At 42.0% G+C, this 26,393-nt stretch overlaps 1 protein-coding gene across 1 annotated transcript in view; it reads right to left on the bottom strand.

Annotated features, from left to right (window-relative positions):
• Positions 1 to 4,632: 4,632 nt before the first annotated feature.
• Positions 4,633 to 26,393, bottom strand: part of PITPNM3 (PITPNM family member 3) — a 149,604-nt gene continuing 127,843 nt past the window's right edge. Inside the window, exons 13-20 of the mRNA XM_032216982.1 lie at positions 26,062 to 26,210; positions 25,222 to 25,338; positions 22,418 to 22,534; positions 21,235 to 21,383; positions 19,570 to 19,719; positions 13,054 to 13,237; positions 12,182 to 12,310; positions 4,633 to 8,385 (exon numbers count right to left, since the gene is read on the bottom strand). Of these exons, the coding sequence (XP_032072873.1) occupies positions 8,077 to 8,385; positions 12,182 to 12,310; positions 13,054 to 13,237; positions 19,570 to 19,719; positions 21,235 to 21,383; positions 22,418 to 22,534; positions 25,222 to 25,338; positions 26,062 to 26,210 (1,304 nt within the window). The 3' untranslated portion in view covers positions 4,633 to 8,076. The remainder of the gene's footprint in view (positions 8,386 to 12,181; positions 12,311 to 13,053; positions 13,238 to 19,569; positions 19,720 to 21,234; positions 21,384 to 22,417; positions 22,535 to 25,221; positions 25,339 to 26,061; positions 26,211 to 26,393) is intronic.

Genomic DNA, 26,393 nt, shown 5'->3' with positions numbered 1-26,393 from the left:
ATGGTTATGTGCTTAAAATATTCTGATAACCTCTGCTGCTGCTGGAGTTTATCCAACATTCAAAATACCACATCCTCATATGCAGACTTGTAACAAAACATTTTTTTTCAGTTCAAAGCTCACATTCTTTGGCATCTCAGTGTTAAAAAGTCCTTCTGTGAAGGAGACGGGCAATCTCCAAATTTGATATATAAATAAAATCATATAAATAATAATATAAATATCTGGCAGCTTTCAAATCCAAGCTGTTTTTTTTTAAAAAAAACCTCCAAATACAATAAATATAACAAGGCCAATTTGGTGTGCTGCTTTGAGGCAGGATAGAATTACTTACTTCTTACCATAGTCTGTGTCTCTCTGATTGTTCCATAAAGATTTAGCTGGTTATTCACCATCATTATACACTTGATAATCCCCCATATTGCTCAAACTCTCTCTACATTTAGCAATTCAAAGTGTAATTCTTGAAGCACTTCACTGTTTCCAATTACACCCTTCAACCCTTTCAGCAATCTCTAAATCTCACCCTAAAGTGTTTTCCAAGAACCACAGAGACATGCAAATCATGAGTTTGAAAACAACATCTTCAGGCCCAATTCAGGGAAGCATCGTCTAGAACAGTGATGTGGCAGGTGGAGCATTGCCCGTTCCTCTTCCGGGTTTCTGGCGTACATGTGCACATGATGATCAGCTGGCCTTCGTGTGTGCAGCAGTGTTGCGAACTGGAAGAGCTGGTCTTCCATTTTTTGGTGTGAGCATGCGTGGCAGCTTGCTGATCAGCTGATCAGTGTGTGCATGTGCGGCAGTAACCAGAAGACTTGCTGGCCAGTGCACGTTCATTTTCCACTGCACACATGACCCCTGGGCAGATCCTCTTCCTGGTCGCGTCCCAGATGGATTTGCTTTTCGGCTCTCGGTGCTGTGCTCGTGCACACACACTCCCTTTTTGGCTCTCGGTACCGAAAAGGTTTGCCATCACTGGTCTAGGAGTCCCAGGGCTGAGAATCTAAAACCTTTTGAAATTAGCGTCTTTGTAGTACAGTGAACCTATTCAATGATTAAATCACGTTTGGAAGAGCTGATAACTAGACACGAAATCAATATTCATAATTAACCCAGAAAACAAGAACAGGTTTTTAATTTTGCCATTTCACCTCTAGATGGAGAAAAACCGAAGCTATTTTGTAATTATGGATGTAGAATGCCGCTGATAAGGCAGGAAGGCAGAGTTCCTGGAAGAATAACTATGTCAGTATATCTCCCAAGGCCGTAAAAAAACAGCCTAATATATCTTGACTTGGAAAGGTGGCAGGAAAAAAATGGAATCTTGTAAATAAGCATGGGTTTCTCCATACTTCAAAAGGGATTTTGCTCAGCTGTGTCTATGAGCACTCTATTGACTAAACTAAGGTTTGTACAAATCTACCATATTTTATGGAGTAGAAAAGACACCAGAGAATAAGACGCAGCAAGGTATTGAAGAGGCAAATTTTAAAAAAAGGTTTTTGCACTCTGCAGACCTCCCAAAAATGTGTTTTTAGCAAAAACAGCCTCATTTTTTTGTCAAAAAAGGCATGCATAGCCTTTAGGAGGCTTATAGAGTGCTCCTGAGGGCTAGGGGGGGGGGGAATTGAGAAAAAACTGCCTGTTTTTCACTCATTTCTGCCCTCCCAGCCCCCAGGAGCACTCTAGAAGCTTCCTAAAGGCTATGCACAGGCATTTTGGTGAAGGGGGCGGGGTTTCAGGAGGCAAAAATTGCTGTATTCAGTGTATAAGATGCACCCAGATTTTCAGCCTCTGTGCCTCTTATACTCAGAAAAAATATGGTAATTAAGTGTCTAGAGATGAATTAGCATATCTGGCGTCGCCAATGGAAATTTCATTTAAAAAAATAAAAATATGAAAATATTTAGCATTATTAGTGCCTCAGATTATTTTGAGTTTGGCCCTTTTAATGTGAAGTTTAATAAGCTAACAACTTCATGTAATCTTTCCAAGATAATTTTAACAAAAATCAAATACAAGTATTAAATACATTTGCAGATTAGTATTAAACATTTTGAATAGCAAATGATGGTGCACAGCCATGGTTATTATCCTGCTTTCTGGGAGATTTGGAAGGTTGCGGAACCCTTTAGAATTTAGAAATTCATCTACCTGTTTATGATGAAAAAATGTAGGGACCAAATGTGTTCTAGCAGGAATAGGAGAAATTGTGTGTCTAGCTTTTTGCTGTCTGAAGGATTCATTCTATTGGCAAACATAGGAGATGGTAATAATCAATGCAAGTGATGGGAGCAGAAAAAAATGTGAAATAGTTAATCTCTACCAGCACGGAGCTTTTATGAACTCAACTTTCATCCTCCAAATGACCTTTAATCAGCCTGCATTGCTACCTGATATTGTTACAAAACTGTTTTGTCTTACTTTGCAAGAGAATGCCTTTGTAGAAGATATTTACCACTTCCAATAATGGTTCTGGTAGATGACAGGAGATTCTGCAAAGCACAAGTGCCTCATGTAGAAAAAAAGCTCACATCTAGCCCCATTTGAATATATTTTTCCATTTTTTTCTTTTCCCTCCGTCTCTTCCCACCTTGGTGCAACACAGAGGATGCTGCGTTCAAATGATGCGGTGAATGATGTGGTTTTCCACCCGAAAAGGTGGAAGGCCTCCAAAAATAGGAGTTGATCTGTAAATGCCAATGAATGGGAAGAAACTTCTATCTTTGAACGTTCAAGAGGACTCAAAGACTACTTCAGAAAAAAGACACACCACAGAATATTTGGGTCAAGGCAGCAGAGGCCGCCAGCCCAGCATTTCCTTTGGTGCTACTTAAATGTGAAAGCTCAGATTTGGATTAAACAACGCTACTCATACCTGGAACAGAGTTGAAGGTCTTTTCACAATCCTATAACAAAACAGCCAAACCTTGAACAAAACATGTAATATAAAAGTTAACTTCTGCTATGCAAAGTTAGCAATGGCACTGATGTGAAACACTGCACACACGTGTATGCGCAAACACAGCACAACCATATACATGTCATCTCGTAACAACACACATTATAACAAGCCACCATTGTTATTCATTGGCTTTTTAAAAAAAGAACAAGTTCTTAAACATGAGGGAGCAGCATAAAGGGAACTGTTAACAAGGCATTTAAGAACATTAAGGTTGTCCCAATCCTGGATGGGGAGAAAGAAGATGATGTCTTGGTTAACTAGGATACTCCTTTCTATTTATCGTCAGAAAGAGACACACTGAGAGCTGGAAGTAACTTTGGGGAATCCAGCAGATCATTCCTCACAGATTTAATCCAAGACCCACAAAGTGATCAATCATGTCAGGATCGGTCCTAACACACAAGTAGGTTCAAACATCCATTTATCCCAATACCAAGACTGCTATTCCAAGATAGTCCACAAGGGTTCCTTCGTCTTTACTGAAATGTTTTAGAATGATCCAGATCTTCAGTTTTCCTACAAATTTCCCATCTGAATGCACTTGATGCTATTTGCTTCCGACACAACCTTCTTTAAGCAACCTTTCACATCTATGTTGTCTAGTTGCTTGTTCCGGTCTTTGTTTTTTCCAGGTGAATTCTGAAACATCAGAAGAACACGGTACTCTCCTGTAAAACTACAGTGAAAAGTATCAGGATGTGGGTGGAGCCCACATGGGAATGGAAAATGTCAGCCAACACAATACATTCTTGATTTTAGGGCCAGCATTTCCATTTCTTAAAGCTTCAGGCCTAAAATGAGGCTACAAGGAACTCTTTGGTAGAGATCCCTAAATTGTCTTGTCAAAACAATCTTGTTTGTCCCACTTTTGGATAGCAAAACTTATGCTGAGTCACATAAATAGCCTGGAAGTACCTACTGAGGCAATAATTAAGTCAGTGGAAGGAGAAGCATTATTAAATGTGGAGGTCTGAGACGAATAAGAGAGAAGGGTATTTTTAAATAAACAGTACTTGAAGAATACCAGCAGATAATCCCAGGGCCAACAAATTTGTTTTGCTAAAATCTCTCAGGGGCCAATAGAACTGACCTTACAAAACCATTTCTTGTACCATGTTACATTTAAATTGACTTACAAACCTGTTTGCACTCTTTATGGAGTGCAATTATCAAGACGCAATTATTCTGCAATTATTCTGTCCCATTCCTACAAGCATGGAGGATTATAACCAGGGGTGGGTTCCTGCCAGTTCTAACCTCTTCTATAGAAGAGGTTCCACAAATCTACAGTGCCATTTAGAGCCAGTTCCAACTCCCTTCCCCCGCCTGTCCACACATCATCAAGATGAAGAGTGAAAGGAGGAATTCGGGAGTTGAAGTCCACAAGTCTTAAACATGTCAAGTTTGAATACCCCTGGGGTTTTTTTCTAAAGGGTTAGGGGTGCAAGGGTCTTGTAACTTGACAGCTTTAAGACTTGCATGCTTCAAATGCCAGAGTTTCTGAGCCAACATTTTGGTTTCTAAGCAAGAGCATTGTTAAGTGAGTTTCACCACATTTTACAAGTTGGCCATGCCCACCCAGTCACATGGCTTGCAAGCCACTGCCACCTGGTCACATGGCCAGCAAGCCACTCCCACTCAGTCACATGGCCAGCAAGCCACTCCCACAAAGCAGGCCACACCTACAGAAGAGGTTCTAAAAAAATTTGAAACCCACCACTGACTATAACACATTCAAGCATGCAATTTGGGGGATATAGTTCCTTACTATAATCATGAGCTAAAGTTGATGTGTTTAACTCTGAATTACCTGGTATAATGTCTACAACACCCTGGGGACTCTCCTTTTTTTTTTTCGGGTAGAAAAATCTCTCAATAATATCACCCATAATGCACCATTGCAAAACCTGATTGTGAATTATTCTTCAACCTTAACTTGCTTCATAAACTACATGTGATGTCAGTTAAGTCATGTAGAAGCATTACTCCAAGGGCCTGGACTAATAAGCAGACAAAGGGAAAGTTTCCCAAGATGCATCCTCAATTGCTTGGAGAATGTCTATCTCTTTTTTAAAAATAGCAAATTTACTCACTAGATTACATCTAATTTGGTTTTTAAGCCCATGCTATCTGCTTGAAACTTGGTGTAAGGGATGCTTATTATTGACTGGGTTCACTAAAAACACTAAATGCACTAAATGCAACAATACTACCTCAAGACATTACTATACCCAAAGAAAGAAACCATATTAACATTATGGTCAGATTCTCACCACTTGTTAAACTAATGGCTGGATTCTCACAAAAGCCTGAATCACCAATTACCCATTTTAGCCTTACCTACCAACGGGAGGATATTTGTAATTTGTAATTTTAATGGATTTGCAGTATAATCAATCAAAACCATGTATTGTGTGAAGTTGAGCAGTTTAACAATTCTGGTAGATCTCCCTACTTATGCAAGAACCAGAAAAAGGTCAATGAAAAGAATGATTAAAGAGACATTCTTTATATGAAGCAGAACAAGAGATAAAACGAAGGAACACCACAGTAAGAGATTCAAAGCTTTTGAGTGGTGTGGTGAGATAAGAGAGCCAAAAAAGAGAATGCCTGCCCTTTCTGTATGGAAAAATCAATCAAGGTCAACAACTTGGAGGGTTGGTGTTTCAGTTTCATTGCCTGCTTCTTTTCTTTTGTGATCTTTGCTGTTCAGCATGTGATAGATAAATGGACCAATGTGGTGCACACTTGACTGGAAATAGTAGAGTTATGCTCCCATGTTGTCAAAATCATGAAGGTTAAGTAGCACACTCAATCAGCAAGCACCTTCAGATTGATGGATATTGTCTTGGAAAACTAATGTGTAATATGGCAGAATAAGACTGTTTGAACATCTGAAGGAGCAAGAGATGTTATTAAATGAGTTTGATGCTCAGAATCAAACCCAAGTTTGAAAAGGTTAAAAATGCCTCCGTCTGTCATCCTGTCATATAATTACTTGGATAGTCCATCTGTACTTCAAGCAGACAAGCGGAGTCTGAGAAGAATTGGGAAAGCAGGTAGTTTGAAAATATAGTGTCCAATGGGGAAGAGAAACCAAAAGGGGTTAAGAGGCTGGTAAGAAGTTAATACTGTTGGGAGTCTAAAAGTACAGAAGATGAAGAAAAAATGGTTATCAGGCAGAGATGGAGCTGGGAGTCTTAGACTGCCAGACAGATGTAGATTCAAGAGTGATCCAAAATCTCTGAAGAACAATTGCCAAAGAATTCATTATGAAATCAGAATAGTGAAATTGGTGAAGATGCCCATAGGGAAAAAAGGCTTTGAAGATACAAGAAAAATCAAGATTGCATTAGCTATGAGATACTGACAGTTAATTTTTTTTTTAAAGCCCTTGATTAACTCTCTGAGGAAATTTTGTTGCTGCAGCTTAGGAAAGGTATACTGTTGTATTACCAGAAGCAGATTTATTAAAGGCAAGGACTCATTTAATAGTCCTCATTTAATAACCTCAGGATTGTACAGCAATTAAGTCATGAAGCAATTTGCCATATTTCATTCTCCTTTCATTACTGTAGGCACCATCTGCTTTCTAATATCCATCTTTGATATACTTCAAATAAAGAAAAAAGCTCAATCTATTTAGGGTAAGATTCTTGTGTGCTGTTATCTTGTCTGGTCAATTCTAAGAACAGATGACAGGCATGTTTTGCCTATTATTTCTGCTATGAAATATGGGCTATGGTACTCTACTTCAATATTTGGTAGTACAAGGTCATTTGCTATCTCCCGACTCATTTCCTTTGCCATTTTTCCATTGTACTTTCGTGATGGGGTAATGGTTGACTGGGGTTGCTCAACTTCTACCAAGGTCCGATGGATCGGGCCCAGAACAGAGATCTCAGTCTCTTTCTCAAGAGTTGCATGGAAGTTTCATTTAATCTGTATTTTCTATAGCTACACTGCATCCAATGGTGGGAAAAACAGGTGAGAGACTCTTGAAAAGCATGTATGCCACGCATACATATTTACTTTATAGGAACAAAATCAACTCCCTTATTTTGAATCAGTCCCCTAGTTTATTAACTCATTTTATATCCAAAGGATTTACTAGCCCTAACTGGAGATGTCAAGTTTTGTCATGGGGCCCCTTCATATGGAAAACTGATGCCTTATCACTGAGTGTTTGGGATACATATTTTATTCAGAAATGGCAACAGATCTCTTAAAACATTGGAAATATGGCACATAAAATTTGTCTCCTGAAGCTCAACAGTGTGTTCAACACATAGGATAGGACACTGTGAGTAGCAGGAGTGAAGGTTGCTTCAGTGGGATTATGATGATGTGACAGAAGGATGCAGATGATCCCTTTAGTTTCTTTAGAAGTTATGGTTTTCTGCCAAAATAGCAAAAATGCTATTGTGTAGCCACAGAAGATGGGTGGCACATCTGAAAAACAGTAGGCCTGCACTGAATCCAGGGTTCAATTTTTTCCACCACTGGTTTCCACGTTCATGTGTTGCCTCTACTGAAGCCTCTGATAAATAAGTATAATTGAGACCTACTCTGGTGATGAGCCAGTGATAGAACTGTCTGGATGAAAAGATATTGGGCTTAAGGCACCCAAGAGATTCCCCCAGTGCACAGCTATGGGCTCCTCCCTTTGATTCTTATTTGCCCCAAGAATTGCAGATGTTGCTGCTGCCACACCAGAAGGCTGCCTTTTCGAGAAGCAGATGTGGTTGCTGTCAGTGAGGCCCTTTCTCACTGAGATGAGCTGGAGCTTCCCCACTCTGCTTTATTGCACATTTTTGTTACGAAGTAAACATTAAGACACAAGCTCATTTTCCTGTCCAGCGTCACCCCCCGCAAGAGATCGCGGTTGGTACAAATCGTTTTCTCTACTTTCAATGTTTCATGAGTGGATACAAACAAGAGGAAGGAACAGAAAGCTCCCCATGGGAGACAGAAGCTGCCAGAGCTTTGTGAATTCCAATCCTCTCCATCACTTTGAACCATGAAGCTGCCAAGTGCAACTCAAAGAGCAAATGCCTACAAGCTCTTTGCAGGATACCAGGGGCCTGGTGGTGCAATCCCAGCTCTTGTTATGGGACAGACTCAAACTTATGAACCCCCCCTCTCATCCACACAATGGAGGGCAGATGCCGGTCATGGTCTTTATCTGACTCGGGCTGGCTTTGGGCACGCTCTGGCTTGGGGGTCAAGGACGGTGGGTCAGGCTGCTGGACAGACATAGTTCTCCGGAGGTGATTCCTCTTGCGCAGGAAATCGGGTTGTGAATGAAGACCAAAGCTGCCTTTCCTTAGGATCATGCGGGAGTTGTTCTTCTTAGGCCGAGAACGGAGGCTGAACTCCAGGGAAGCCAAGTGGGCTGCATAACCTCCGCTGATAAACTGGAGGAGAGAAGGAGGACAAAGATGACAAACGTTTAGCGTCAACTGTGGCATGGAGGAAGGGAGTAATGTAATGCAGAAGCCTCATTGCTCTTCTCCCCAAACACCAACCAACCAGATTAAAAGCCAATAAAGGACAAGTGAATCAAGAGTAGACCAATCAGCTGTCTCTTTCCTTGCGGCCACCTGTAAGGAGTAAGAGAGAATTTGTGCCAAGGAATTGGCCAAGGATTCTCCAGTGGAGGGTAATGTTTGTCTACATTTTTAATAAAAAATGCAAACAATGCAGGGACTCCAGAGAGGGATGAGTGTGTGGGCAAGAAACATTAAGCTGCTTTTGCATTAGCTAGCTCAGGGGTCTCCAACCTTGGCAACTTTAAGACTTGTGGACTTCAACTCCCAGAATTCCTCAACACCCAGAATTCCTTGAAGTCCACAAGTCTTAAAGTTGCCAAGGTTGGAGACCCCTGACTAGAGGAAAATGTGGAAACATGGTAGACTACCTGAATCTGTTTATATACTGAAAGTGCTTAACTATTAGAATTGACCTAATTGAGCGCAAACCTGTTAAAAATGCAGGATTCTGAAATCAGCAAACATTAGCAGGCATAACCAAAGCCATATTTAGAGCGTACCACAGAATAGATGTTTACTGAAATATCAGAGAAAATAAGTTGCTGAAGCTTTCCATATTTGTCTGCAAGGAGGATGGGAGTAATTTTATATCTTTTTAATTTTTTATTATGTATTTTTCCACTGCATTTTTTTATATTCTTCTTAGTTTGTATTAGATTTCTATCTTTGCATTTGTAAAATGTAATAAAAAATATAAAAAAAGAATATTAATCAAGTCTGCCAGATTTAATGTTCAAAACAATTCTGGTACAAATCAGAGCAATGCAACATAAGATAAGTAAAAACAAATTGCTGATGGCCATTGCAGGTTTTATTCTGCTGGCATAGAAAGCATAGATATAACACTTACCATATTTTTCGGACTATAAGGCACACTTTTTTGTGTCCCAAAAGGCGGTGAAAATGTCTGTGAGTCTTATAGACCGCCTGGTGGTTATTTTTTTGGCCTCCACACGCCCTGTTTTCGGGCTTTTTTCAGGCCTTTTTGCGGCCCATTTTTTAGGGGGTTTTTGGCCTGTTTTGAGGCTTTTTCTGGCCCATTTCTTCCCAAAAAATGAGCCAAAAATGTTAGAAAATGGGCTGAAAAAAGCCATGAAAACACCCCGCAAAAGCCTCAAAAACGGGCCAGGAAACACCTAGAAAATGGGCCAAAAATGAGGGGTGCAGAGGCCAAAAACCTTTTTTGTTGTTTTCCTCTTCTAAATTTAGGTGCATCTTATAATCCAAAAAATATGGTAAGTAGAGTAGAGGATTTACTGCTTAGAAGCATTACATGGGAAAAGGTCTTAGATGTGATCATTAAGATGAGGCAGCTGTGTTAGACAGCTGGTAGAAGAAGCACTAGCCACTTCTGGGCTACATTAAGGGGAATACTGAATCAAAAAGAAGTGAAATTCTTATTCCCCTCTACACCTGGAGTGTCTATAATTCTGGCAGCCCATTTCTAGATGTATGCGACCACTTAGAGCAGGTTCCATGGAGGGTAACGCAGATGACGCTATGACTTGAGAGCATGCTCTATAATGCCCTCTTTAATGTTGTAAGCCACCCAGAGTTGCCTCGCAGTGAGATGGGCAGCAAACAAATGTAATAAATAATGAAAAGATTGAAGGAACCTGGGAGATTCAGCCTGAACAAAACCGGGGAGACACATCAGTTGCACAAAAGAGAGCCATACTCTTTCGATCAAGAAATGTTTTCCATAGGATCAGAAATAATGGGCATAATGCAGAGTTGTCAAATTATAAGCCTTTTGTTTAACAACTATTGAAAGCTCAATGGCACTGAAATGACTGGTCTTCGCATTTATGGCTGTCACAGTGCCCTCACAGCCAGATGCTCAAAATTCAGGTGCTTGGCAACCAGCATGTATACATGATGGTCGCAGTCATTTGCACCCTTCTCAAGGGGCTTCCAACAAAGTCAATGAACAAAGTTGGACTCACTTAAGAATTATGTGATTTGTTTAGTGACTATGGTAAAAAAAAAAAAAGGTGAGCAAGGCTCACTTAACAACTCCATCACTTAGCAATGGAAGTTCTAGTCACAATTGTGGCTCTAAGTCAAGGATTACTTGTAGAAGAGAGAGCCTGTAGCTCGGGATTGAACTGTGGAGTTCTTGGTGCTCTCTGAGCTTTGTTGTTTCCATACAGACCAGGAGTTGGTTCCTGCCAGTTCTAACCTCTTCTATAGAAGAGGTTCCACAAATCGACAGTGCCATTTAGAACCGGTTCCAGCTCCCTCCCCCCACCCATCCGCACATCATCAAGATGAAGAGCGAGAGGAGGAATTCGGGAGTTGAAGTCCACAAGTCTTAAAGCTGTCAAGTTTGAACACCCCTGGTTTTTTTTTCCTAAAGGGTTAGGGGTGCAAGGGTCTTGTAACTTGACAGCTTTAAGACTTGCACACTTCAGAGTTCCTGAGCCAACATTTTGGTTGCTAAGCAAGAGTTTCACCACATTTTACAAGTTGACCACACCCACCAGTCACATGACTGCCAAGCCACTCCCACTCAGTCACATGGCTGGCAAGCCACTCCCACCTAGCCACATGGCCAGCAAGCCACTCCCACAAAGCAGGCCAGCTGGCCTACAGAAGAGGTTCTAAAAAAATTTGAAACCCACCACTGATGCAGACATTTCATTATCCAGTGAAAGTTAAACTGGTGTTACCTGAAGATGTTACCTAGCTGGGTAATGACATTCTGCAAACAAGCAGCCAAGCTTAGACAGCACCAAGGATTCCATAATGGGAATCCATTGCAGCTACCCAGGTTTTATTTAAATGCAATGGCAATCTTCCTAATGGTAAGATCTGTTCAACAGGGCAACTTTCTACTTAGGAAGCTTTGGAATTCTCTGGAGTTTTTAAAGAAATAGCCATCTTTCAAGGAGGGTTTCATTCGTTTTCTTGTACACTATAGAGCTGTGATGGGGAACCTATGGCATGCATGCCAGAGGTGGCATACAGAGCTCTCTCTGCTGGTACACACACCGTCGCCCCAGGTCAGATCTCCATGGTGTTTCTTTCGTGAGCTTCTGTTGACCTGCAAATATTGCAACAGAAGCTCAGCAAAGAAAAAAAATCTTAACTCTTGCCACACTGCAGGTGTTGGGAGGCCCCATCCCCTGCCAGCCAGCTGGTCTTCAGATCTCTGCCCCACATGTGCGCATGTCTGCATATGCACACATGTCTATGCATGTGCGCATTCGCACACGCGTGCATCTTTCAGTTTGGGCATGCGCATGCATGCAGTTGGGCACTCAGTGTCTAAAAGGTTTGCTATCCTGCTATAGAGGGTAGGAGTAAATCAGGGTTTCTACCTCAGCAAACTTTAAAATGTACGGACTTTAACTTCCAGAATTCCCCAAGCAGCATGGAGAAACACTGGATGAGATTACCCATGTGATTCCTTCCAGTTCCACAATTCTATGATTTTAAGACTTACAATTAAAACTTAAATAAGGAGAGTGCATATATATCCTTTAGACTAGTATGTTTCTATATGATGCATGCAGGCACGTCCGACTAAACTAGCTCTGGTTTCCTGTTTTGCTGCCGCAGCAGCAAACAAATTCCATCCCACAAGGGTTAATTGTACAATGTCCCCAGGAGCCTTCTTATTTTCCTAAAATCTTTCAGAAAAAGAAAAAAAAATCACCTGGCACAGAGTCTGATATTTCTTTGCTGGTCGTCCAACAATGTAAATCTGAGAGGGGGAAAGACCCAGGACATTATACACAGAAATGTCCTTCATGGAGCCATATGCAGCACAAATTTTGATGTGGCACTGGAGGGAGAAATGTCAAAGGTTAGCCATGAAAATATGATACCAGCTAGAGCCTATAGCTCACATTTTTAATACCCCAATTAACTCACATCATCAGTCTGGGTCACTAACAATCATGAATTTGAACTATGAAGTTGTTGTGGCCCACCAGCAGAGCTGGCAGCAAAGTGGGACAGTGAGGAGGTTGGGGAGGAACAACTAAGAAATCAGGGTTGACTTGGGAGTAAAGCCACAGGTGGATGGTGAATGGCCCCTCCCTTAGAAAATATAAGAGAAGCAAAAGAGGAGTGGGCTTTTGCAGGAAACAATCCGTTCATTCGTTCATTCATTTCAGGAGTGTGAAGATCTGTCCGTGAATCTCAGAGACTCTGTGCCAAGTCCTTCCTTGCACAGCACTGTGTTTGGAAAATATTTACATGGCAGCTTTTCAAGCTAGATAAGGTCTGTGTTCATAAATTCATCTTTGAAAGACTGTTTACCAGGCTTTTGCTGAATGTGAATGAGAGGAATTCACATCCGTTTACTAAAAAGGGTTTTGTCGGGACCGGGAATCTGCTTTGTGCTTTTTAGAGAAGCTCAGGTCAGAACAGAAGTACATGGATTATTGGAGTCTTAACTCAGATGTTATGGCTGTTTCTGAACAAAGTACTCAGGAAAATTAGTGTCTAATTAACCAAACTTCCAAACTCCCCCATTCAATGCTCCTGAAAGGGCAAGGAGGAAGACTATCAACTAACTATTACCTCTTGCACAAGATTCCGGAGAAAAATGGTTTTCTGCCTTAAAGGATCATGGACAAGACCATCAGAGAAAAAGATCATCCCTTGAGGGAAGTTGTGTTGAGACAGCCAGGAGACTACACGTTGCTTTTGCATGTCAGGACGTCCTGTGATATAGATAATCAGGTAGCCAAGATCTTGCCAATGCCTGTAACAGAGAGAAGAGAAAAGCAACTGGGATCATCAAACTATTCTGTCTGGTAGAGGGGAGGAGTTGAATGGGAGAATACCAGAAGGTGAGAAGGTAACTACAGAGGTGTCTATGGAGATTCTCAGTCAACCAGGTCATGACTGTCTCAAAGGTGCCTTTTCAAAAGGCAACTGGACTTCCTTGGTTTTTCCTTGAAGAGGTTTTGTTTCTCATCTAAGAAGCTTCTTCAGTTCATGTCTTCAAGGATAAACCAAGAAAGTTCAGTTGCCTTTTGAAAAAGCACTCATGGGACAATCATCACCTGGATGACTGAAAATCTCCATAGACATTTATTCTGTCCGATGGAATCCCAGAGGGTAAGAGTGAGAATGGGAGAGTACCAAAAGGTGAGAAAGTAACTGTAGAGGAAAAACAGATGGTTAGGAAGAGGGAAGAGATGGAATTGCAGATGATAGTTGTGAAATTGAAGTTGTAAGTTGCTGAGGTCCCCTGGTTATTAGCATGCTGTAACAGTCAGAAATAGGGGAATGAAATTATTTAGCATACAGTTGAATGCAAATGTATAGCACCTTAAAAATAATTCTGAAACCAATAAATAATTATGAATTATCCTTCAAAATTTTCATTTCTCTATTATTTAACACAGTCTTCTTAATAATAAGTTCCCTCTTTTACCCCCGTATCAATGACTTTCAATGTTAACTTTCTTTCTCATCCAGGTGTTTGGTAAACTTTTATAGTGCATGGATTTCAATTCCCAGAATTCCGCAGTCACTCCTGTAATCTTTTTTCTCCTTAGACAAAAGTTTATAAATTATGCATATTAATGAAAAAAGTAAAAAATGCATATTAAACATGGGTTTGCAAAAGTTGTAGACAGTGATCCAAAATACAAAAAGGAAAGCATTGAAGCTTCCCCCTCTGTCCCCACATATATTGCATCTGCCAATAAACTTAATCCAAGTTCTCTTCCCTCCTCCCACTATAGAAACTTCAGAGACACGTTAAATTAGGAGTTTTGACAGATAAGTTATTTTACATCAGAATACTGTATTTTTAGCAGAGCGTGAACTGTGAGGGCTGAATTGGGTCAACCCCAATTTGCAATACACGAGGAAGTAGATAGCATGTTGGCAACAATATTTTTATATTCTTGCACAACCTGGCTTCCAACTTCCAACTTCTAGCCAAGAGGATGTTAGTAATTACATATTACTTCAAAATATGCATGCCTTTTTGGAGGAAAGCCAAATGCCTCTCTATTTAAAAAAGATAGTTACTAGATCACTTCTTAAGGAGCTTTCTACTTCTTAAGAAGACAGGCAGTTAAAAGCTAGTCTCTAATCTACTATGGTTGGTAAGGGGATTGAGAGACTGCTGTCTTATCAGTTGTAGCCAGTCCTGGATGAAGGAGATTATTCTACCTAAGTTTTCCAGTTTGTGGCAATATAACAATGTGATAGATAAAATCCAATAAAATAATGACACATTTCAAACTGGCTTCAGGGTAGGCTGTGGGTTGGCTAGCCTGATGATCTTTGTTTGGGCAAGAACAAAGGGTGTAGATCAGGGGTGTCAAACTCACGTCATCACGGGGGCATCACATGACTTATCGGGATTCCCTCCCCTTGCTAAATCGGGTGGGCGTGGCTAGGATGTGACACATCCAGCCCGTGAGTTTGTCACCCCTGGTGTAGATTCTTTTGTGTTCTCTCTTTGGTTATAGATACTATCAATTTTGGTAGACTAGATAACTGAGATTTAGAAATAGGAGCCACAGGTCAACAATGGCTCCATCTCTAGCTTGGAAAGAATTGCTCAGAGATGTCTGTCAGTCAAAGGAGGGTCAGTGATTGTGAGCTGAGTCATGGGTAAGATCTTCCTTTTTCTATATGCAGTGGAAGATTGCATGCCCTCCTGCAGCTTGCAGCAGGAAATTATTCTCATCCTTCTGATCTATTTATTTATTTATTTAATTGGTTTGTATGCCACCCACTCTTGAGAGACTCAGGGCGGCTTACAGATAAAAAAAGGAAGGGGGGGGACATACAAAAAATAAAAAACAACATTAAAAATTCCACAACATTCATAACTTAAGATGGGGCTGGATAAATTAACAGCCCCAGGCCTGCCGGAACAGCCAGGTCTTGGTCGCTTTGCGGAAGGGTCGTAAGGGTCCGGATCTCAACGGGGAGATCGTTCCATAGGGCCAGAGCAGCTATAGAGAAGGCCCTCCCCCGAGGAGTCGCCAGCCGACATTGACCGGCAGATGGAATCCGGAGGAGGCCTAGTCTGTGCGATCTTATAGGTCTCTGGGAGGTGAGTGGCAGGAGGCGGTCTCTCAGGTAGCCAGGTGATGAAAGCACTGACGGCCTATGGATGCACTGCAGTTGTTAAATCAAATAGGAGCTATTGGGATTCTATTTGGTCTCCGAGGCTTATCAATATCTACATCGAAACTGCTAAAATATTTGGAGCGAGGTGACATTAGTATCGAGGACACCCTACTTCTCTGTTACATCTTCAGGAAATGGCAAGGTTTCCCTGCAGAGCTGCCTGCCTACAGCCAGTAATGGACTGAATGAGAGAAAAATGAATTAAAATTGTATCTGGAGAAAATGAACTTATTGATTGTAGGAGACCATAATTTGAGAGATGGTAGTTCTGTCTGGGATTAAATTCTCCCAAAAGGAGCAGGTAGGCAAACTTCTGGACAAATCTCATTGCTAGGCTGAAGAGAGAGAAAAACCCAGGACTGCCTTAAAAGTTTGTTTCTGGAAGAGGATGACTTAAAAGTGTGGTGCACACAATGGTAATACCCAGGCCTGGCCACGTGAATGTGTTTTATGTGGCATTGCCTGTGAATCTGTGAAGCACCTGGAGGTTTGAATGGTTACATAATTAAACCACCAGGTGAGTCTAGGAAACAATGCTAAGAGACCATATTACACCTGTGCTTAAAGCATTGCCCTACCTGCCAATTTGTTTCTAGGCGGAAAGCAAATTGCTGCCTTTGAAGCCCTACCATGCTTAACTCCAGGCTGTTTGAGGAAACTCCTTTTATGAAACTCCAATCTGACTGAAAGCATCTGAGGAAATCTGCCTACAACAGTGAACTTGACTAAACCTTCTCTGAGGGGCCTGGCATCTTTACAAGCTTTAAAAAGGCTCTCAGGGCATCCCACACCCCACCCCATGTAGGATTCCACTGGTTGCTTTTACACTTAGTCCTTGACTTACAACCACAATTGAGCCCGAAATTTCTATTGCTAAGTGAGACATTTGTGAAGTGACGTTTTGCTCCATTTCACGAGCTTTCTTGCCACAGTTGTCAAGTCAATCAGGGCAGTTGTTCAGTTAGCCACACAGTTGTTAAGTGAATCTTCCTTCCGCACTGATTTTGCTAGTCAGAAGGTTTCAAAAACTGATCACATGACCTCAGGACCCTGCAAACATCACTATGAACCAGTTGCCAAGCATCCAAAATTCTGATCATGTGACTGTGCTGTAACGATCAAAAGCATGAAAACCGGTTATAAGTCCCTTTTTTCAATGCCATTGCAACTTTGGTCACTAAATGAATGGTTGTAAGTCAAGGACTACCTGTACTTGTTAATATTAATTCTTCTTCTTTTACTCATTTGTTCTCATTGCTACTTAAGGTTTTGATTTTAAACTTGTTTTATGGCACAGAGATACTTGTTTGGTTTTGGTTTAGCTTGGAATGTGAATGCTATTGTGGTTTATCAAACATGGATTATGGCTTAACGTAGGAATGGTTTATGACTAAGCAGATCAGGGGTGAGCTGCTGGGGGTTCTCATGGGTTGTGGAAAAGCTCTAGCTAAGATTCTGTGCAGTTCGGAGACCCCCAAATCTCACTCCTGGCTGGCCCCGCCCACCCCACCCCTCCCATCCCAGAAGTCCCCACATGGCGCGTTTTGAATGCAGCTAAGTGCAGGACACATGCGGCCCAGGGAGGGTGAAAAACGGCCTCCAGAGCCTGGAGAGGCTGTTTTCACCCTCCCGGAGGCTCAAATAAAGCCTCTGATGCCCAGGGAGGGCAAAAATGCCCCCCCCCCCGGTGGTGCAGGAGGCCGACTAAGTCACACCCACCATGGCCACGCACACCCAGGACCTGGGCAGAGAACCCCTTGCTAAAATTTTTGAAGCCCACCCCTGAAGCAGATCCAGCTATTCCTTTGTGTCCCCACAAAGTTCTCTCTGACTCCTGTAAACAAAGTTCAGGAACCAGGTTCCCAGCCACTTGAGAATGGAAATACATACAAGTGGTGTTGCACAGTCTAAAATAGTCAAAGTACAAAAATAAACATCTCCACAGCCATATTATCAGTCAACACAGGACTGAAGAGGGTGGGTGGAGCAGGAAATTCCCCCTTCCTTACACAAGGTGCTTAACTGCAGTTTTGACCATTTGGAGAATCACAGGGAAAAAGCAAAGAGGGGTCGGGGGGGGGCATATGATGGAGACAGGAAACACAATTTCCTTCAAAACGTTGAAGAAAAGTTCCACAGTTTAATATTTCATGGAACCTGGAAAGTTTTGCCTGGGGATATTTTGTTAGCACTGCTGCCACCAAGTGGTGAAAATGTAACAAGGTTTTCCCCAAACAGATGATTTCCAAGGTGCAACTGACAGGAATATGCCAATGCGTATTTTCATTCCAGAATGATTACCACTTGACTGCTTTATCAGTAGACAAAAGGGGCTGCCTTTATAGGGAACGGTCAGGAATTCTGCATGGAAGCCATTGGCTATTAGATATATCTTACAGGGCAGTTGTGTTCTTTCGTCGGCCAGGAGGCAATACAGGCCTCACAACTGGACTACTGTACTGCACTCTACCTGGGGCTGCCCTTGAAAACCAGACAGAAGCTACAGCTGGTTCAAAATGCAGCAGTGTGAGCAGTAATGGGCACGCCTCACTGTGCCCATGTATCACCACTGCTACACTAGCTGTCATTTGGCTTCTGGGTACGATTCAAGGTGCTGAATGATACCTTTAAACCCCTTCATGGAATAGGACTTGGTTGTCTGAGGGATCACCTTTCTCTGGTACATTCAGGCTGAGTTGGGTGCACTCCAGGTCCCTTCTATTAAAGGCTGTCATCTTGTGGGGCCAAGGAAGATCCCCGCCCTTTAGAACAGCGGTCACCAACTGGGGTTCCATGGACCACTGGTGGTCTGCAGAAAAAAATTTCCATTTTTTATATTGCACTAAATCAGGGGTCCTCAAACTACAGCCCCCGGGCCGGATACGTGCAATGAACGTTTGTGTTGCTGCAGAGAGTCTCCCTCTTTGGGGTCTTTTTGTGCAGGTTGGATGGGGGGAGAAATTCTGACTTGGGGGTCTGCTTCAGCCTCCTGGTGCAGGGCTTTGGGCGAAGGCTGGAGGAAAGCACCACTGGTGGCAAGGAGCTGGAGGTCTGCATCATGGCCTGGAACGGGCTGATTATCTCAGCCCGCTGAGCCTCCAGGCGCCGGTACCTGGCCTTGCACTCCCACAGGTCTTCCCTCTGCTTGGAAAGCCTATGCTCGTAGTCCTCAGTGAGGTGCTTCTGCTGAGCCTCCTTCTCGGTCAGATCCAATTTGAACAGAGCCAGCTGTTTTGCTAACTCTTCCTCATGGTGGCTGCTTAGCTCCAACAACTGCTTCCTGATGCGGCCCTAAGGAGCCCGGGCAGACAGATGAGGAGTATCTGGGAAGGGACGGGCGAGTAGAGGCTGGCGAGGCACCCCTTGACCTGAGTGACATTGAGTTGGCCACACCTGTCCAGTCACATGACCACCTAGCCACACCCACCCAGCCGGTCATTAGGCAGATCATATTATTGGTCCGCAGAATATAAAATTATGAATTTGGTGGTCCCAGAGGTCTGAAAGGTCGGTGACCCCTGCTCTAGAACAACGTCCATCCTACCCAGATACAGAAAATACAATACAATACAATAGCAGAGTTAGAAGGGACCTTGGAGGTCTTCTAGTCCAACCCCTTGCCTAGGCAGGAAACCCTATACCGTTTCAGACAAATGGCTATCCAACATCTTCTTAAAGACTTCCAGTGTTGGGAAAACACCCTCTCTCTTGGGGTTCTGAAAAGTCCTTAAACCCTGGCTCATATTAATGTGTTAGGGGTGGTGATATGCACTGTTAGGCTTTTTAATAATGGTTGTTTTAGCTGGCTTGTTTTAATTTGGTATTATTTTGTAAGCCACCCAGAATCTCCTGGAACAGGAGGCTATAATAAATCTAATAAAATAAACAAAATTAAAAAAAAAACTTAAAATGGAATTGTGAGACGGCCTTTACCTGACAACATCAACTGCTCCGGCTCTGACTTTAGGGTCACTGCCCATGATGGAGACACTGGCAGCAAAGGACCCATCGATGCTGAAGACGACACACTCCATTCCTCGAGGAAGGACAGTCAAGTAGCTTATGGCACTACTCTGATCTCCCCTGGTGACCATGAAGGAATAGAGAAAACAATTATAATAGAAAGCCATCATACCTATTCAGGTGGCCTTATATTGAGTTCAGAAGGGGAAAAAAACCTTCAGCTTTTCATATAATGGTCATAGCTTACTTAAGCGATACAGAAATGCCAAGAAAGGTGTTAGTAGAGAGGAAGAATATCAAGCGTATCTTCCTTTGTGAACACATAGCTTTGCATGTCCCATTACTGGGGAACAGCTATAAGGGAGAGACATAAGTATGGACTGCATCAGATTGCAGTGATCTGTCAACCTGTTCATTCTGCAGGTGAACCAGCCCAAGGACATCCATACCGAAGGAAATTTTTACTGCCAAATTCCAATAGCAAAATTCTTGCTTTCTGTGGTGATATTTATCTTTATAATAGTAACTGGCATTGAGTGATAAGGATTATAACATAGGGTAATAAAAGTGATGTATTCATTACACCAGCAATGGGCAACTTGTGGCCTGAGCTACAAGAAGCATCATTTAGTCCCAATTTTGCAGCTCTTGGACCGTAACTGTAAAACTGGAAGCCAAAGCTTCCTGGCATGATATGGTATGACGTGAAAACAGATGAAAATTGGAGCATGATCCCTAAAATAAGTACTGGTATATTATAACTGAAAATAAATAATAATTCCGCAGGATTCAATCTGGATGGGTCATCAGGACCAGAGGTTTTGCCTTATGAGCATTTGGACTTGTGCTGGAGCCCATCTTCAGAGAATATCTAAAAAGTTACATACAGCAGGCACCTTATAAATACCACACACAGAACAGCCCAAAATACACAATCTGCTAGAGAGAAATTCCCAGAAGGTGGGCTCCAGTTTGAAGGCTCAGGAAACAAAACCTCTGATTCTGGTGACCCACCCAAATCGGATCCTACAACATTATTCTGGGACACATATTTGCCCTCATTCATGATAAATACCATATTAATCAGAGTATAAAACACACTGGAGTATGAAACACACCAATATTTTGAAGAGGCAAATAAAAAAAGAAGTTTTTGCACTCTGCAAACCTCCCCAAAACGGCCTGTTTTTGACCAAAATGAGCCTGTTTTTTGTCAAAAAAGGGCAGGCATGGCCTTTAGGAGGCTTATAGAGTGCTCTTAGGGGCTGGGGGGCAGAAATGAGCAAAAAATGGCCCATTTTCCACTCATTTTTGCCCTCCCCAGCCCCCAGGAGCACTCTGGAAGCTTCCCAAAGGCTATGCATGGCCATTTTTGCAAAGGAGGCGAGGTTTTGGGAGGCTAAAAATGCTGTATTCAGTGTATAAGACACACCCAGATTTTCACCCTCTTTTGGGGAGGAGGGGAAAGGTGCATCTTATACTCCGAAAAATATGGTAATTCCCCCCCGCCATCAACTCCCAGCCTCAAGCAGTTGTAGAAAACTCTAGAATTTGATTAACCTTTTATGAGAGTAGGACATAATCCTCAATCTCTCAATAATTTTAGGATGCATTTATATACTTTTCCAGGCTTACCTGACCACCATTTTAATAGGATAGACGCCAACAGCAGGTCTTTTGTCTTTGGGGACGTTGTATGAGATTCTACCACTACTATTGGTGATTTCTGTATCAAAATAGACCCAACGTCCGGAGGAAGGTTCGGTCATGATGAAGATGTCAACCTGAAAGACGAAAAGAGAACATGTAGTAAAATTCTTTTATGGAATTAACATGCAGTAATAGAGAAGTTCAGGTTAGGCAAACAAATTCCTGTCGATACCCATAGACAGTTAACATCAAAGTTCACGAGGGATATTATATTAGTCTCTCAAAGAAAAAAACTAGTTTTGCAGCATCTTAAAGCCTAAAACAGGGTGGCAAAAGCTTTGAGGATTAGTAGCTATTTCAGCAGTATGACATCACTGACAATTTTAGTCGGTTTTAATAGAAGCACAAAGAAAGCTTGCAGCTCTGTACTGTTCAGCCTGCAGCTAAAGCATGTGTCCAATTCTAGGTGCCACATTTTAAGAAAGACAGTGCCAGATGAGAACAATCCAGATGGTGAGGGGCCTTCAAACCAAGTCCAATGAGAAATAGCTGAAAGAGCACAGCATGTTTATCCTGAAGAAGAAACAATAAAGGGAAAATAACAGTAACTTTCAAACATCTGTAGGACTTATCTCATAAAAGACAGAACAAAAATGTGAATCAACAGTTAAAAGATCTTGCAGTGCTGGCAATGAGTAGGCATGAGCTTGGTCCCGCCTACAATTTTAGAATACGTACTTTGCTTGTGATATTCACTCTCTAGCACCTTTAACTAAAATATTTCCAACAGGCAGATCAAAAGAATTAAACACTTTGCTGCCTGAAACTCTGTGGACTGTTGACACAAAGAACAATGGTCTGATTCAGAACAAGCCCAGCTTCCTACAAGCATCCTCTCATACAGGGAAGGGCATAATTAAATGCTATAGAAATATTTGTCTTCAGAAAACCGCAGGCCATGGAATCAGAAGAAGCAATAGAGAGGAGGTATTGAACTCATATCTAGTTTATAAGTTTGGAATATGGTCAGCTGATATGAAAATGCAGGCAAAGAAGGACTTTTGGTCTGATCAGCTACAGGGTCTTCTCGTGTTCTTAAGGGCTTAGGTGTCTTCAATGGCTTAACAGAGAAGGAGGAAGAGAGGGAAGGATGACCTTGGAATGTTACCTTTTCTCCTGTTAAAGCCACCATGTCAAGTGGTCCATACATGAACCGGCCAACTAGCAACTGAGGGCCATCTTCTGCAACAATGACATCATTCGATCTGTGGTTGGAAGTTACATTCTGAAAGGGAAACAAGGAAAGGAATGAAGTGACTGGAGCCAACCTAGGAGAAAGGTATTTGTTTTTGTACATCTGAAAGAATAGACCCTCTAAGATTAGGAGAAACAACCCCTTACATGGTCCTACAGCCATTCTCCAGTTATATTGTACTACAAACTAGGGCATACAAAACCTTTGCTAGACCAATTCTCGAATACAACCCATCTGCCTGGAATCTGCGCTGTATATCGGATATTAATACAACTGAAGAGCGTCCAGAGGTATTTCAGGAGAAGAGTCCTCCGCTCCTCTACTCACAACAGAATACCCTATGCCACCAGGTTTGAAATTTTGGGCTTGGAGAACCTAGAACTACACCGCCTACATTCTGACCTAAGCGTAGTATGCAAAATTATCTGCTGCAAAGCCCTATCTGTCAATGACTACTTTAGCTTCAGCCATAACAATACACAAGCAAACCATAGTTACAAACACAAGGTAAACCACTCCAAACTCGCTTGCAGAAAATACGACTTCAGCAACAGCGTGGTCAATGCCTGGAATGCCCCACCTGACTCTGTTGTTACATCCCCAAACCCCCATAATTTTAACCTAAGGCTGTCTACTATTGACTTCACCCCATTCCTAAGAGGTCTGTAAGGGACATGCATAAGCACACCAGCACCAGCTCACTACTGTCCCTGTCCTACTGTCTCCATTTATTCGTACCCATTTACTACATTCATATTTATGTTTATACTTATACCTATTATCTTTTACATGTTTGACAAGCTAAATAAATACATAAAAATAAATAAAATGTTGACATGTGGATGAGCCTTCTTGATTTTTTCCATAACTCTGCATGTGTGTGTTTGTGTCAAACTGATGGCCTCATGGCTAGCCTTGTGCCTTTATCACTACACCTAACTGGACCTCTTTCCTTAATTGGACCTTTGACAAATTAGCGTATTTTTCGGAGTATAAGACACACCTTTTTTCCTCAAAAAAAGAGGCTGAAAATCTGGGTGCGTCTTATACATCGAATAAAGCATTTTTTTTTTGCCTCCCGAAGCCCCGCCCCTTCACCAAAATAGCCGTGCCTAGCCTTATGGAGGCTTTCAGACAGCTCCTGGGAGCTGAAGAGGAAAGAAATGAGCAAAAAATGGGCCGTTTCCCCCCCACCAGCCTCCAGCAGCATTCTATGAGCCTCCATAAGGCTATGCATGCAATTGTTTTGACAAAAAAACAGTCCATTTTCGTGAAAAACAGGCTGGTTTTTTACTCTTTTTTGGACCCCTATCCATCCACAAGCACTCTGCAAGACCCCCCACCCCACCCAAGGCTATTCATACCTTTTATTTGAAAAAAAAAAACGGGCCCGTTTTCACGAAAAACGGGCTGTTTTGGGGAGGTTTGCAGAGTGCAAAAACTTCTGCCCTCCCATTTCGGAAAGCTCTTTAGTTAGAGTGATAGATGAGAATTACATTGATCAAGTGCTGTGCCAGCAGAAACAAGTCTTAGGTGCTGCAGCTTGTCACTGATTTTCTTCTCCAGAACATGGATAAACACACCTGGAAACATCTACCTACCTACCTACTCTCTCTCTCCCTACCTACCTACTGTATTTCTCTCTCTCCCTCTCTCCCTCTACCTACCTACCTACCTACCTACTCTCTCTCCCTATCTACTGTATTTCTCTCTCTCTCTGTATCCCTCTACCTACCTACCTACCTACCCTCTCTCCCTACCTACCTACTGTATTTCTCTCTCTCTCTCTCCTCTCTATCCCTCTATCTACCTACCTACGTTTAAAAAAAAATTGCCTCTTCAAAACCTTGGTGCGTCTTATACTCCGGTGCATCTTATACTCTGAAAAATACGGTAAAATAAAATTCCACTGAGATTCATATGCAGCCATTTCAGGCTTTAACTGCTGCTTTTATCTTTTAAACAAGACAGGCTGACTAGAAATCCTTCTGGCTTTCTTGCCATCTGTGAAAAAGTACCTGGCCATTAAAAGTATTTCCATCACTTCCTATTGTTCAAATGCTGCTCCAGCTGCTGTTGTTATTATTATCAAACTTTTTTATAGCCATCTATTTCCAGAGACTACTTGGACAAATACAAAATAATAAAAGCAATTAAAAAGATAGAACCCCAAAGGCAGCTCTGTCCAAAAAAAATCAAGTGGTAACAAATTGAACAAATCTGAAATGCATCAACCCATTTTGACCACTGCTGCTCTTGTTTTCTTTTTCTTTTAAAAACTGGTTTAAAATGGCTTCGGTTCCTTTGAAATATGCTAAACTATAGGGGACACGGTGGCTCAGTGGCTAAGATGCTGAGCTTGTCAGTCACAAAGGTTGACAGTTAGGTGGTTCGAATCCCTAGCGCCGCATAACAGAGTGAGCTCCCATTACTTGTCCCAGCTTCTGCCAACCTAGCAGTTTGAAAGCACATAAAAATGCAAGTAGAAAAATAGGGACCCCCTTGGTGGGAAGGTAACAGCTTTCCATGAGTCTTCAATGTTTAGTCATGCTGGCCACATGACTACAGAAATGTCTTCGGACAGTGCTGGCTCTTCGGCTTTGAAACAGCGATGAGTATTGCCCCCTAGAGTCGGGAACGACTGGCACATATGTGCAAGTGGAACCTTTACCTTTACCTAAATAATAGAGGAATTGGATAAAAAGGCAATCCTGTACCCTTAGCTTGACTTGGGTTCTTTTGCGCAGCCATTTCTCTCGGGGATTTGAAGGGCTGAGAGACACTGGATCCAAACTGTTGCTTTCCTTCACATTGATGGTTTCAAATCTCATCACCTGAAACGAAACATAAATATGGGAACTGCTCTCAACATAGTAAGTTCTGCCAAGTAAGTTCAAAATAATGGCATAAATGAATCTTCGTACACCACAGGTTTAGAACACCAGCTTATTGCTTGCAAGACGTTCTCATCTATGGGCAAATTTTGCATAAATATTTTGGGTATTTCATTAATTTAACTGCATTGTTACATTCTCCTACACAGCTTGATGAAAAGAGGGACTAGGGGTGACATGATAGCTGTGTTCCAATATCTCAGGGGCTGCCACAAAGAAGAGGGAGTCAAGCTACTCTCCAAAGCATCTAAGGGCAAGGACAATTAATCAAGGAGGCAAGCAACCTAGAACTAAGGAGAAATTTCCTGACAGAACAATTAATCGCTGGAACAACTTGCCTCCAGAAGTTGTGAATGCTCCAACACTGGAAGTTTTTAAGAAGATGTTGGATAGCCATTTGTCTGAAGTTGTATAGGGTTTCCTGCCTAGGTAGGGGGTTGGACTAGAAGACCTCCAAGGTCCCTTCCAACTTCGTTATCCTATTCTATTCTACACTGAAAGGGAGGCTTGCCTATTTTATCCACACAGCAATGAAATTAAATGAGGCAGGGATGTCCTGCAAGGCCATCAATTCAGTTTTGTGGCCTAGATAAAAAATGTATTTGTCATCCACAGATATAGACAGAGGGAGAGCACACAACAGTACAAGGAAGGTACTGTTACCTGTCTCAGAATGAAAGCAACCACATCTGTTGATTCCCAGTAGCTGGCATGGAAGAGATGTGGCAAAGCCACTGTAGGAAAGGCTGTGAGGACATCTGGACAGTACAAAACGTAATCTATTCTCTTGGCTCCCCACCATTTGGAAGTTACTGTGGAAAAGAAACAGGCATTCCATTTGTCAATTCCACATCACAGAAGCTCTCCAGATCCTACTGAGAATAATATCAGCCGGAAGGAGCAGAGTCAACTCTTCAGAAGAGAGATCCAGGGGCAAAATTAGGTGTAGCTGTTGACAAAGGCTTTTCTTAAGTTATTTCACCAAATTGCCAACA

This window comes from Thamnophis elegans, chromosome 4 (assembly GCF_009769535.1).
Source record: "Thamnophis elegans isolate rThaEle1 chromosome 4, rThaEle1.pri, whole genome shotgun sequence".
Classification (NCBI taxonomy): domain Eukaryota; kingdom Metazoa; phylum Chordata; class Lepidosauria; order Squamata; family Colubridae; genus Thamnophis; species Thamnophis elegans.
Note: the sequence above shows the minus strand (reverse complement) of the source record. Positions and strands in the feature narration are given on the sequence as shown.